The sequence below is a fragment of the Anser anser genome (genome assembly GCF_964211835.1).
Source record: "Anser anser genome assembly, chromosome: 8".
NCBI lineage: Eukaryota > Metazoa > Chordata > Aves > Anseriformes > Anatidae > Anser > Anser anser.
In genome coordinates this window covers 9,895,471-9,909,483 of record NC_139728.1, presented here as the reverse complement: position 1 = coordinate 9,909,483, position 14,013 = coordinate 9,895,471, and the positions used below count along the sequence as shown (strand labels likewise).

Here is a 14,013-nt window from a genome sequence, read left to right as displayed (position 1 = left end):
CTGGGTCTGGCCATGGTGCAGGCAGCTGGCTGCCCGGTGTATCCTCAATGCCACGACAAGGGCTTGTACCAAATCCTGGCTGCCTCCCTGGTGTTTTCATGCCTACAATACCCTGGCAGCCAGAGAGCAGATTGTATCTGGTGCAGGATAAAGCCTGCCTTATCAAGCTGCCCCATTGCTATCATTTAAATAGATCTGAAGAAGGAAGAAGGCATTTACACCAAATTAGCACTTGGCGTCACGTGGCTGCAGAGCTTTTCATCTGAACCAGGGGCCCTAAAGCCACATCTACTGAATCACAGCTTCCGTCAGCTCTTCTCAGCCAGCTGCCTTTGGGGTTGTCCTCTCTCCAGCCAGTGAGGCCCTGTCTGTAAGACACAGAGGAATGGCAGGGCTGCTCTCCCTTCTATTAGATGTTTGCTGCTCCTCAGGAGCCAAGGTGCTCACCTGGATCCCACCTCTGCAGCACTTCTCCAGATGCCACAGGCACCTTAACCCCTTTCCAGCAGACCTCAGACTGTCCCTTGGGTCAGGGGAAGGAAATTAAGCACCACCCATACACCAATGTGTCTGCATGGAAGAAGGAGGGGCGGTTTCTTAGTGCTCTGCTGTCTCCTCTAACGCACAAAGACCTCACCCGTTTCTGTAGTGACGTGGTCTTCCTGGGGATGGCTCTCCTGAGCTCCATGGAGTTTCAGGCAAGTCTTGGAGCAAGTTTGCATGGCTGCAAGTACCCTGATTCAGCAGCCCTGGCCTAGCACTACTAGCACTAGCTGATCCCTCGGCTCAGACCTGTAACGCCTCTGGGCCACCAGGAAAACAAATGAAGACCACATCTTCGCCCAGCCAGCGTAGGTTTGAGACAGCCAGCCTGCTCTGTTTGGCATTCAGGTGACTGAGCCATCGTTGCCTTGTTCCGACAGATGAGCACATCCCTCGTCTGTGGCCGCCCTTCCCCTGGGACCCACCTCTCTGTGGCAGCCAAAGGGAGACAAGCGCAACACGAAATTCAGCCTAAACCTTCTCCCACGAGACCTGTTCCCCTCAGCGTTTCCCCACAGAAACTGCTTGAAACCCTTCACCCACCTGCATAGCCAAGGGGCAGATAAGGAGCCAGCGGCAGCGAGCGTCCCTTTCCTTATCAACAGCCTCCATCAACTTTCAAACAAATTCTCCTCCAGAAAGCCACATGATCGCCCTCAAATAGAAAATCCAACGCTATTTAAAGCCTTGTGAGCGTGACAAAATTCCCTGTGCCTCACAAAAAGCAACAGCCCTGGATCAAGGCAAGCGCAGAGCACGCCACGCAGAGAGCCAAGACAGCGCAGCAGCGAGGAGCAAACGCATGAAGAATTGGCAGGGCTGTGCAGTGACATTTGCTGGCACTGTCAAGCATCTGCTCTCTGCCCCCAACCTCTTCCCAGTAGAAAGGGAGAGGAAGAAGCAGCAAGAGCCTGCCCGCAGCCACATGTTTCAGCCCCAGCCGCTCGAGCCTCTGAGCAGAAGGAGCAGCTCTGTGCAGCAGGAGAAAGGAAAGGGGCTGGGATAATGCAGGCAGAGCGATGCAATTCTGTGCACCGACTGAAGAAATCCACACACTGCATAATAAAGCAAGCCCTGAAGATGCCTGAGCAGCTTCTCCAACACAGTCCTGTCTCTGTAAGCCAAACACATCCCAGTTGCAAAATCCAGAGGCCTCAAACTTTCCACAGTTTTTTTTTTTTTTTCATTTTGTGTTCTTTGATGTAACTGTTTCCAGCAGCACAGCCCCAGAGGCTACATCTGTACCAGCAAATTCACCAGCTCCAGGGCATGGTCCCAGGGTCTGTCCTGCTGCTTGTAATCACAGGCCCTGGCACTTTCCATCGGATCATTCCCAAGAGCAGTTTGGGAGTCAGCACAGGCCAAGGGCTGTTTCCACAGGGAAGTTTTGACAGCCAGGCTGCCCTCACAGCCTCCCCAGGCTCATTCCACCAGCAAGGCTTTTATATCATTTCTATCCACTAAATCTCGCAACCCCAGAGCCTAAATCCAGGGCAGCCAAGACCCAACACTTCAAGCATCCCAGAAATTGTGCAAGACATCCCTCAGTGCCTCAAGTATCCCTCTGAGCCCTGCAGGGCAGGTATGCCAGGTGGGAAGCTTTCCAAGGCTGCTCTGCCAAGACACAAGCTTCTTCTGGGTCTGTCCTGCTTTTGGGACCATGAAGATGCACATACCTGCCATGCTCTTGCACATGTAACCTCTAACCTAGGATGACACAGCAGCAAGGGAGGATGAGCATCGACGAACCATTGGTCAGGTGAAATGGAAGAGCTAAAAGAGCTGAAGGCCTCAGCTAACGCTGTCGGACACAGCTCTCTGGCAAACAAACCTCCCATTTGCAAGAGCCAAGAGCTGCCCCCGTGCCTCCTTCGGGATGAAGACCCCCTGAATGGCACGGCCTGCCTCCCAGGAGCCCAGGCGGAGCTGAAAGCAGCTCCTCTGTCACGGCTCTCTGCCTCTCCTGCTCCTGGAGGAAGCTGCACCTTTCCATACATCCCCATCACCTCTGGGCAAGCATTTCCCAAAACCTCCTCCATCACCAGCAACCCTCCTCAGAGGGCAGCTTCACTTGTGTCTCTGCCAAGCACCATGCACAGCCGTGTTCCTGTCCTTTGTAACACGAAGAAAAATGTCCTTTATGCCCATCCCCATGGATGCCGATGAGCCGTGAGCCAGGCAGGAGCCAGCCCATGCCCTGTGGGGACATCCGTGCATATCCACCCCGGGGACAGCCAGCCCTGGAGCCTACGACTGAGGCAACAGGGCAACAAATAAATAAAATCACAGGCCTAGCTTCAATCCCCAGCATCACATTTTGGCCTGACGAGGACGGCAGCAAGGAGACGAGACCTTTGCTTGACATGAGATGCGATGCGATCTCTCCATGCTGTCCCAGGCTCCAAAGGGCACCTGGCTCCCCATCCCCATCCCCGGCTGAGCAAGCGCAGCCGCCCCAGGGCACCCGCGGCCCCGTGCGTGCGGAGACGGCCGGCACGTCAGGCTCCCCACGGGATCACGCTGCCCAGCTCCTGCTCGAGCTGTCAGGGCAGGGATCACGGCTTGGCACAGGGCTGAGCTCTCCATGGAGCGGCACGGCTCAGACCCACGTGCGTGGCGCAGAGGCAAGGCTGGCTGTGAGGCTGCCAAGTGGGACAGGGGATTTTGCATCCCGAGTACCCAAGGTGCAGCTGTGGACGAGCCCAGGACAGTTCCCCAGTTCACTCCCTTCTCCCCCAGCAGGGATCAGTACTCTTCCACCCCTTTTCACTCCTCCAAAAGCACTTGGAAGGGAAGGATTTGCCCACCGCAGGGTCGCTCTTTGCTTCTGTTGCCACATGCCCCTAAGGAAACTCATCCCAAGGGATGTGGCAGGCTCAGCGTGCCCATGAAATGCCCCTCTCCAAACACAACCCAAGCACTTTGGCTTGCAAATCTGCCCCAAGCCCTAGTGCCAAGCACTCCACTTCCCTGGCTGCCATCCCTCCTCGCTTCTTGTATGCTTTTAGCAGCGTGCTGGCTTACCCACGGCAGCTAAAACAACAAAGCTACCAAAAAAAGAGGAGAAACAAACGTGATATTCTGCAGCAATTAGGACTAAACAGGGGAGAGGGGAGCGGGGAATGAATGGACAATGGGGAGGGCAGGGACACGGCGGGCCGTGCACGAACTGTCCTCGGGAAGCCAGGTCCGAGCCAGGCAGCCTGTAAGGGAGGCCGGGTTCATCACGGAGTGCCCAGCACCCAGCAGCTCCCGCTCGCCCCCTCGCCAAGTCCTTTTGGGTGGCGGGAGGACGCTGGCAAGCTGCGGTGGGGTCCGCTCAGAAAGGAAGGAATCCATTAATCTCCCTGGTAATTGCTGCCACATATGGATTTGCACAATTACACTCTGTTAATTGCTTATTACGGGCAAGGCGGACTGATTGGGCGGAATTGCTGCGCTTTAACCCGTTCGCTGCCCCTGCAGAGCAGCCTTCCTCCCAACACACGGCTCTATCCTCCTATAACCTTGCTGCTTCCCACACCAAGGGCCAGCAGGAGACATTCGCTCAGACCCTTTCCTTTCAGCTGAGTACCCCAGGGTGATGCAGCACCTCAAAGCAGACAGATCCCCCAGCAACTTTTGTCTGCTCTGTGCTCGCGACACACGCACCACGCACTCCTCAGGGTGCTGAGGGACTGCGTGCTCTTATTTGTTTGCAAAAGGAGCCCCAGCTCCCTCGTGCACTCCGACTCGGTGCCCTCAAGCCCAGCAGGGTTGGTGCCAATGGGAGGAGGATCCACCCCCAAGTCTCACTCGGTCTCTGAGCACAGCTTCCTCCACAAGATTTGCAATGCAACGTTTCTCCTCCTCAAAGCACAGAAAACAGAGGTTTTACGTCATAAATACGTATGTACGGCCACAGCGATACAAACTACACCAGTAAGCACAGGAAAAAAAACCCTTGTAAAAGTCCCAAAGGTGCAGAACCTCCTCCAGCTGGGTATGGAGCAGCCTGGCCTCCCTGCCCAGTGGCCATCACTTCTGACGCTGCTCTCAGGTAACAGACATACCTGGTCCCAAAATGTCTCCTTCAGGATCCATCAATGCTTCTGGAGAAAGCAGGGCCCAGCGACATGCCACTATGCCAGACAGTGCCTCTCCATCCTAGCATTTCCAGTTTTGCTCTCATTTTTTTGTAATATTGCTGTTTCCCAGAAATTTCCTCTCTACCCTTGCTGTCACACATGTGGATGGGCCACAAGGTACCACCCTACTACCCCATCTTGCCCCTTTCCCAAGGGAACCTACTTGAAAGATGCTGCTCAGCACAAGCAAAAGACTCTCAAGAAGAGCAGAGCCAGGCATCGCACAGGGCACACAGTGAGGACTTCCAGCTCAGCTTCTGAATCGCCCCAGCTAGCCGCTGCAGTGGGAGCAAGGAGAGAAACCAAGCAGAGACACTACAGCAGAAGGAAACTCTACCCCCAAACCACCTTCTCATCTTCTTCTCTGGGTAAAAAAGCCCTTGGGAGGCCCACCCTGAGCTGCCAGCTGGAGTAGATCAAGGCTCAAAATACCTGCAAGAAACTCTCACAGAAATGCCCCCTTGTTACTGCAGGAGTCCCTACTACATCACTCTAGGTCCAGCCTAGGAGAAACCTGCTCCTCATCAGTGAATTAAAGGACTTTTACTGTTCCCTCTCTGCTGCAAGGAACAGGTCAAGCAATAAGTTTTCTTTCCAGAAGGTCACCAGAACTACAGGAAAGTAGCAGCAGCAGCATTTGCTCCTTTTATTTCAGTCAGCAGTGATCTCCTGGCTCCCAAACTTCAACGCAGAAGTTTCTTCCTCATGCAAAAGCCAGCTCCAAGCTTCACCAGCTGAAGAGGACCCTTTTGTCCTCTGAACAGGCAGCATCTCCCTGAAGTGTTTTCAGGCATGCGTGAGTTCAACTTTAAGGAAGAGAAAGGCAGGCCAGCCCTGCACCCAGGGAAGGCTGCTGGTCCCTGCCATAAACCAGTCATCACCGCAAAGTTCAGGGTGAATTTTCAGAGCTGTCAAAGGGGAGAGGGGGCAGAACCCGCAGCCGTGCTTCAAAAGGTCAGCTGGGAAAAGTCAGGGGGGGAAGGACACGCGCTTTATTGACAGATGCAGAGTGGAAGGGGCCAACCTGTGAGTACCTGCAAGCTGTTTTTGGCAGCGCACGCAAGACTTCAACTCTGGGCTCTGTTGGCTGTAGCCAGTGACGAATCCTTCGTGGCTCGTTTTCTGACAACAGGGGCTGGGGATAAAGCCTGAGACTGGGACTGGGGCCGAGCACCAGGCAGGCTTCCTTCATCCCAAGGGATGAGAGCAGGCCAGTGGGATTGAGGGCTTTCTGGCTCTCATGATACAAATCAGCTCTTTAGGTCTCTGAGCCTTGGACACCGCTCCCTGTCCTTCACTTACACGCACACCTATTTGTCCAGGGTTCTGTAAGAAACGGAGCCGTCAGCACCCAGGAATATACTTGCAGTTTCTCAAGTATACAGTGAATCACCCCCGTAAAAAGGCAGGGAATCTTGCAAAACTGATGGATTCAGGCCATGCAGGTCACAGGGTGCCAAGCCCTGTCCCAGGCAGGGCAGGAAGCTCGACAGAAGGAACACATCTGGTTTCTTTCCTGGCTCACCTTGCAGACAATGGTGCTAAAATCTTCAGGGCAGACATTAGCAAAGGTAGGTGACAGCGGGGCATGCAGGCAGCTGATAAACCTAGGGCAGCTGTGCTCTGCCTGGACTTTTGGGGGCAATCCCCACCCAGGCCAGCTTTGGGTTTGGATTCCCAGGATTCAGCCCCGTAGTGCAAAGAGAGTGGCTGATGATGCCTTGGCACCGGGCTGCCCTCGGCTGGGGCACTCACTGCACGCCCGAGCACACGGGTGGCAGCACCAGCAGCACCCCCCACCTATCTGCTGCACCACATCGGGGTTATTTGCAGCACCCCATAATTCCCGGGCGAAACAGTGCATCCACCTGCTGCTGCAGCTGTTATTAACGGCCAGGAAAATCGATTCCAGCGTTGTGCCACTGGCTTACCCGATAGACAGGAATCATCCGAACAATGTATCATCTGATGCTAATTAAATTCCATATCGATACGGATACATGACATATATTTACTAAGCAAGAAGCGAGAGACGTTGCTGTTTTAAATCTTATGCGACTTGGAAATATATAAAGGCAACTCAATATATTCCCCGTGCTCAGGGTATGGTTGTACATATACCGTAAAGAGCTCACAAGCAGTGGAGGTAGTGAAATACATTGGGTCAGTTCGAAACACAAACTAGGTTCAAACAAATCTGAAATGAACAAGATTATTTTGACAATTTCTAGTGGAATTCTCAACATCAATTCTCTCTCTCTCCATACACACACACATATATGGAAATGTGTATGTATATATGCACACACATATTAAATACATTTGACAAAATATTTATCCAAGGAGACTTTCAGTTTTTGGAGAAACAGCCCTTTGTTAAAAGACTTATTCTCAAAGAAAATTCATGACTAACTTTACGCTTAACTTCCACCCATCCTTTATTAACCTTTATGAGCTGATCCCCGCAACTCCTTTAATATGAGCCGTTGCAGGCCTCAACCCTACGTGCAGTGTCCCTTTCCACACCCTGAATGCCCTCCACTTCAGGAGGAAAGCACAGACTCACAGAAAACAGGTCTGGAAGGGACCTGGTAAGCTCCTCTCACCCATCTCCCTCCCCAAATCAGGACACGGGGCGGTCAGTGATGGAGCTGCCACCTCCTCCCCAGCCCAGCTGTCCCTTCATATCTCCTCCACTCCGTTAAACAGTTCTTCCCAGTGCCTAACCTGTTTCTTCCCTTCTACAACAGAAGTTCATCATTTTATAACTTGCCCCTGGTGTTGAAGACTTCTGCTGCTCCTCTCTCCTCTCCTCACTGAGCAGCAGTAGCTGCTCAGCCTTTCTTTGAAAGCCCTGACCTCCAGCCCTCCCACCATCCTTGCGACTGACTTTCCTGCAGATCCACGTGGCTGCGCCTCGCAAAGACGAGTCCCCTACACCTGCTATCAGAACTGTACCTCTCCTCGTCAAGCTCAAGAAGAAACTATTGCTGAAGGAACAGGAGAGAGCAGCAGAGCGGTTTCTTTCCAAAACCCGCACCTGAATTAAATTCCCATTGAGGCTCAGCCCAGCTGGCATCCCGCATTGCAGCTCAGCACGACCTATTCGCACGAGGACAAAGCAAGGACTTACAGAAGTGAGGGAAGGAGCCCGTCTCCAGGGAATAAGGAGCCTGCGTGCCCGGCTGCATTTCCAACCTGCGTCCTGGCTCTTCAGTGGACTCAACCATGAAGGGAGGTTTGGGATCAGCTCTCCCATCCGCGCTGGGCTGTTGGAGAAGGAGAGGATCAGAAAGAAAGGAGTGTTTGTGCATGACACAGCAGCATCCTCACGATCTGTCCTAAGTTACAAATTTACCTCCCAGACCTTGACCAGGGCTGGGGTTTCCTGTGTTTGCTCTTGGGCTCCTGTCCCTTTGGACAACAGGAGGTGTTGCAATGCCGGGGGGAGGGCTGGCTGCGAAAGGCTGCGCGACACAAAGGAGATGGTCCAAAGCAGCTCTGCTGAGAATTTGCCTCCTGGAAGCAATTCCTTTTCTAAACCTGGCTTCTGATGGAAGAAAACCAAGCAAACAACTGTCATCCCATCATGAGCAGCCTTGGGTTGTACCCAGCCTGTCTGACTTCAGACTGCAATAACTGCTGTCCTTTGAACTCTTATCACAGCTCCATAAGTCGCCCATCTCGGTTCTGCTTTCCTCCTCCTCTCTTCTTTTCTCTCTGCCAGGTGCCCTTTTTTCTCCCATCTGCAAACATCCCCACTCTACGTGATAAAAAACTTTGCAGTTAGGAAGGTCGTAGTGCTAGCCACCTCGCTGCCGGACTCCATTGGAGACCAGGCATAGCTGGCTTTTGCCTCAGAGAAGCTGTCTGAGGACTGTGGGGGCAGGTGACAGGGGAGAAATGTCCTACATGCATTCCTGCGCCATGTCCTTGGCTGTGTACAGGTGACCTGGACAGACCCTTGTCTCCAGAAGGCTTTCAGAAGACAACCAGCCTGTGCTGCAACCAGTTTTTCTTGTGCTGAAGTTTGAGCCCCTGGCTCTGTCTCTGTGCCTGCTTATCTCTGTTACACTCTCAAACCCTGCGTGGGCGTCTGCCTGCATCTTCCCTCCACGTTTCGATTTTGCTAGTCCTGATGGAGAGGAGCTACGAGCAGATGGAGAGGAGCTACAAGCAAACAACATTCCTCTCCCCTGTCTGCACTGATAATCTCGGGAACTCATCTCCTCTGTGCTCCCCTCCAGGCTGTGTCAACATCGCCGGGGTTGCGGAGGGCAGGATTGCACCGACTGTGCTGCCCCATCCCGTACGCCGTGTGCTGCCCGGCCCAGCACACCGCACCGAGAATATTCCTCTGGGGGATGAGTCAGAGCTGTGAGGGGTTTGTAAACCCCTCCCTCTCCTGGATTTCTCCATATTTACAGCAACAAAGCACGCAGGTCCCAGAGTGCAAAGTGATCTTGAGACTTCTCCTTCCAGAGGCTTTCAGAAACCAGAGGCCCTGCATTGCTGTCATCCCCTCAGATCATCAAACAGAGCATTGCTAAAGCCAAGGTGGACCACAAAGCCTCTTCCACATCAGTGCCAACCACTGGGACATCTCCCACAGGAGAAACAGCCCCAGGGAGTCCAGGCAGACAGAGCTAGCAGGGATGTCAAAGTGCTGGTTTGACTTTGCTTGCATATTCAGGGAACTCCTAAGCTGAAAAGGCAGCAAATTCCCCAAATTCATGTTCTCATGGACGTGAAACCCTGTAGAGATGTCCAGATTGGAGCCAGGACGTGAGAAAAGAGACATGGAAAGACGAGGCACCCTGTGGCATCAGCTCTGGGCCTCTCTAGGAACCAGAGAAACCCCGAAAGCTGTCTGCTGTCTCTTCTCACAACAGGCATTTCCCCTCTTCCATCCTTAAACTGCCATGGGTGAGATGGAGCCAAACTCCCCTTTCTTTTACCTGGGAAGGACCGTCCAGCACCCAGAGCAGTAGTGCAGGGCTCCAGGTCCTCTCAGCCCTACCACTGACCTTGCAGATGCACTCCGGTTTGCTGCCCCAGTGCCCACAGACTGCAAGACTTCCCTGCCCTGAGCTGCTGCGCCCGGATCCCTCTCATGTTCCCTCCCCCTTCCTCAGACCAAACATACAGCAGCAGATGCCAGAGAGCGGAGCCACCCCAGAAATCAGGCTGCGGTGTTAGGTGACACGGCTTTAATATGCGACAGGAGCCAGAAGAAAGGCTGCTATGAAACACTGCTCCCTCAAAATCAGAAACCTCCACGCAGAGCACTTTGTGTGGCTGTGAGCAGGAGTAGCAGGGACGTGAACTCTGCCTGCGAGCACACAAAGGAGCTGAATCAATGTCCTGATGATACAGCCCAGCAAAATAAGCTAATGATGGACAGGACTGCAGGTTTTCATATGTGAGGGAAGGATTTACAGTGATACCAAAGGAATTATTTCAGCCCCGCAGTGGCAATACCCACCCGCTTCCTTATTATATTTTATTGATCTTGCCCTAAATACATGTGGCTGGAGGAAATGATGCATAAATTACTAACGAGTTAATTTCTTGCTCCAACACAGACTCACAACAGCCCTTTGAAGGGGAACCAGGAAAGACAATGTGTGAAAGGATAAAGGCAATGAGACAAGCTTGGATGTAATAATCCCATGTGAATGATTATTGCTGCAACTAATGTAATCTAATAATGAAGAATTTACGCCAGATGTCCCCCAGAATATGCCAGGCAGACTCGGGATTCAGCAGTGGATCCATTTCTAAGGAAACCTTGTTAGGAGGAAAAAAAATGCTGTTGTTTGTTTGTTTGTTTTTGTCAAGCAAGAGGCTGTAGACCTTTACAGATGGAGTCACAATAAAAGCATGCCGTGCAAAGCTTCCTGGGAGCATGTTCGTTAGGCCTGATTGCAAATTTGTTTTCAGGTGAAGTTGAAGATGTTGGGTTTAACTTATACAGCTCCTAACAATCTGGGACCAGCCTGTTTCAAAAGCCAGCCCTTGCCCCAAGCCAGAGCTGACACCAGGGTTTCCCCTGCGTCTCCCTAGGGTGTGGAAGGAGGCGCTGGGAGGGCAAGTAAATGAAGAGTGGAAAATCACCTCCTTTCTTTTGTTTTCAACTTGCATCCTTCCTGCTCCCAAAGGATCCTGGACAAGAGCTCCATCCCTGTCCCAGGGCACAATATAACCCATACAGCCCTTCCTCCTCACACGCTGCAGCATATAGGGACACCACATAGAAGGGAAAACACAGAGAGCTCTGCACCAGAGGTGCACCATGGCGAAGCCATGCTGCAGTGTAATAGGACCAACTTCTCCTTGGCTCCATGCTCTTTAGAAGCCCGTTTTGTAGCCTGCAGGTTGAGCACAGGTCTGGTGGAGCACTGCCAACCACCCAAGTGTTTCATGAAGACCTGAGCTAGACCAAAATTGGTGCCCAGAGAGCAGACAGGAGCTGGGATGATTTGTTATTTCAGATCCGGCACCAATGGGTGCTCTAGCCTGGGGACAGACAGGGTTAGTGTATCAAGGTGTGGGGACGGCAATGCCAACTGGCACCGATTTCCTAGGCAGTGTGTTAGGTAATCACAGACAAACCACAGACCTGACTTCAACACTTCCTCTTTGTTCAAAAATACACAAGCCTAATTAAAAAAAAAAAAAATTAAAAAGGCACAAAGCACGCTTTTTGCTCTCCCTCCTTGCCTCTTTTGTTATTCATCACCTCTTTGAAGATATTCCATACCACCACTCCCAACACCTATTCTGGTCACACTTTGTGCTTTGAACCGCTGTTCTTAATTGTTCCTTTTTAACCACTGTTTTTTAAGTAGCTTTGATGGGAAGAGGGGGGAAGGGAAGCGTTAGCAAGATCCAGATCCACTACAGCACAAAACGCTACATCCAACTTGAAAGATTTGTTTAAGCCCCATTAACTTAATTGGGACTTAACGTCTTGTTCATTAGTTGTTTTTGCAGAAAATCCAGAGATCTCCACAATGAACCTGCGTGACTCCAGCACTGAGTCACGGGCACTGCACGAACGTGGTTTGATTGTGTCAAAATCACAGCCTCGGCGCTTCTCCCGTGATCCTCCTTTGTCAGCTACTTTGATAGCGTAGGCTGCTTGTCTATGTTGAAATCAGTTTCACGGGGGCTCTCTGATCTGCCTGTGCACTGCTGTTTTGTTCTAACAGGCACGCAGCAGCTCCAAGGGACTTTGCAAACAATAATACAAACACAGGTGCACTTAGGACTTGCAAACCCTGATTTTAGCCACTTTGCCCGTCAGGTGCCACCGGGCCTAGAAACAACTTACAAACAGGACCAAAGATCAGACCTAATTTTAGTAAGCCTTTGGGCTCTGCGTCCCCTGACTGTGCTTGCTTTGATGAAAGATGATCATAGGATGAAAGGAAGCAGAAACCCAGCTGGCACCTGCTGGGAGGGCAGGGAGAGGGAATCTGGCAGACAGGAGGTTCCTACAGAGATTGCCAACACTACTACATGTCTGTTTTGCTTTTTGGGCAGCATGGCGAATCCAAAGGTGATAAACATTTGGCTTGGCTGGCCAGACAAGATGTGCCCGCATCGGATACTGCACTCTCCCTCCTTGCTTGCTAGCATCTCCGCACCTCTCAAGGCAGCCCCTTCTGTTGTGCTTCAAGTCCCTGAGCTTCAGAGGATCCAGGCTCTGCTGGAGTGAAACGTAGGTGGGAATAGCTGCTCCCTTACAAAAGCGGGCTGGCTGGTTGGCTGGGCTCCTCTATACCAGACATTTGGACAACTCATTTCAAATTTCAGTTTGCAGCACAACACAAGGATTTTTATTAGAAGACATGTTCGAACCTCAGGCAGCTTTGAGGTTATTGTAGCGTTTTTAGGACAACATCTTTATTTGCAATTCAATTTCATGAAAAGACAAATCTTTAAACTGGGAGTGATTTTGTTCCCCAAATACTTTCAGTGAGGAAGAGCAAGTCTTTGAAGTGAAAAAGCTTGCTGTTGCCTGAGCACTGAACAAGGTTAGCGAAGATTGTTGACTCTCCTTTGGTTGATCCGAAATCCCAAGGAAAGCACTACAGCCCAGTTGTGCTTTTTAGCCAAAGAGCATTTGGAGTGTTCCCTTTTCACCAGTCACAATGCAATTTCTTTCTACAAATACCTAGAGGTTTTACCATGCCATCAAAAGTGCAGGTGAGCTGGCTTGATACACTTATCAGCCAACCACCTGCAGCTGGAACAACTCACTGCCCCTGCAGCAGCAGTCAGCAAGTAACATCCTGGGATGGAGGACAGGCACACAGCTCAAAGATCAGAGCTTTCAAAACCCTCTCCTCACCCCCCCTGCTCTCTCTGGAGAGGAGGGCAGCACATCTGGGCATGAGCACCCACAGCCCGGGCCCAGCGGCTAGGTTTTATGGAGGTGGTCTGGTTGCTGGGCCCCTTCTAGGGAGGAAGGGGCTGCTGATAACAGGACTGTGCCTGCACTCTATCTCAGAGCCTGGCGCTTACTTGCACCGGAAACAACATGCTAGGAACAATGCAGACCTTCGTGGAAGCTATAGCAATTAGGTTAATGAAGAGCTGGGGCTGTCCCATATGTTTTCTGATCTGTTGTTCTTTGGGTCCCCTGTTGCACCTGTTCCTACAGCATCCAAACACCCTGAAGGCTTGGATTTTCCTGCACCAGACACAGGAACAGAAGGACGGCCAACCCAGATCACTGGCACAAGGTGGAGGCATAAATTGTTCAGACTTAGCCACCAGTTATGCCAGGAAATTAAACCTACTGCTCATCCCTCCAAGCCAGTATTAGAGTAGCTAATAGCCCCAGCGTGGGATTTCTGAAATAGCCACAGATTCAGACACCAAACTACTCCAGCTCGCCAGGACCTGCAGACCCAACCCCAGGGACTCCTTGGAGCATCCCTGCAGCCCCCCAGATCCCTCTCAGAAAGCCCCTGCTTTTTGCACAGGCTTGCAGTGCAGAGCACCAACCTCCACCTGCAGCGCCATCCCTCTCAGCCCGGGACAGGGGTTTGGAGTAGGCAACTTCTTGGGGCCCCTCAAATCCTATTTCCCAGGATCCTCTGACAAGTTTTTTCCCCAGGTGCAAGCTCGGGGAAAAAGCTGCCCTTCAGAGCTAGCTTTGCTCATTGCAAAGTCCAGGGGAGTCCACGCTCCCCAAACCCCTCAAAGACAGAGGGTCCATCCCTGCCCAGTGCACTTCTCTGAAGCACAATCACCTTCCAGAGCTACGCTTCAACGTTGACGTGAAAGCAGAGAATCTGTTTGCCATTTGCAACCATCCCCAGCTCATGCT

The 14,013-nt window shown here is 52.0% G+C and overlaps 1 protein-coding gene across 4 annotated transcripts in view; it reads right to left on the bottom strand.

Annotated features, from left to right (window-relative positions):
- Positions 1 to 14,013, bottom strand: part of RXRG (retinoid X receptor gamma) — a 43,892-nt gene that overhangs the window by 24,985 nt on the left and 4,894 nt on the right. Inside the window, exons 1-2 of one of the 4 annotated variants that reach the window (XM_083845989.1) lie at positions 8,029 to 8,312; positions 7,804 to 7,939 (exon numbers count right to left, since the gene is read on the bottom strand). In XM_083845989.1, coding sequence (XP_083702115.1) covers positions 7,804 to 7,939; positions 8,029 to 8,253 — 361 coding nt within the window. In that variant the 5' untranslated portion in view covers positions 8,254 to 8,312. Of the gene's footprint in view, positions 1 to 1,086; positions 1,198 to 4,833; positions 5,003 to 7,803; positions 7,940 to 8,028; positions 8,313 to 14,013 lie in introns of those variants that run through there. The other 3 variants (XM_083845990.1, XM_083845993.1, XM_083845992.1) reach the window with 3 other exon arrangements.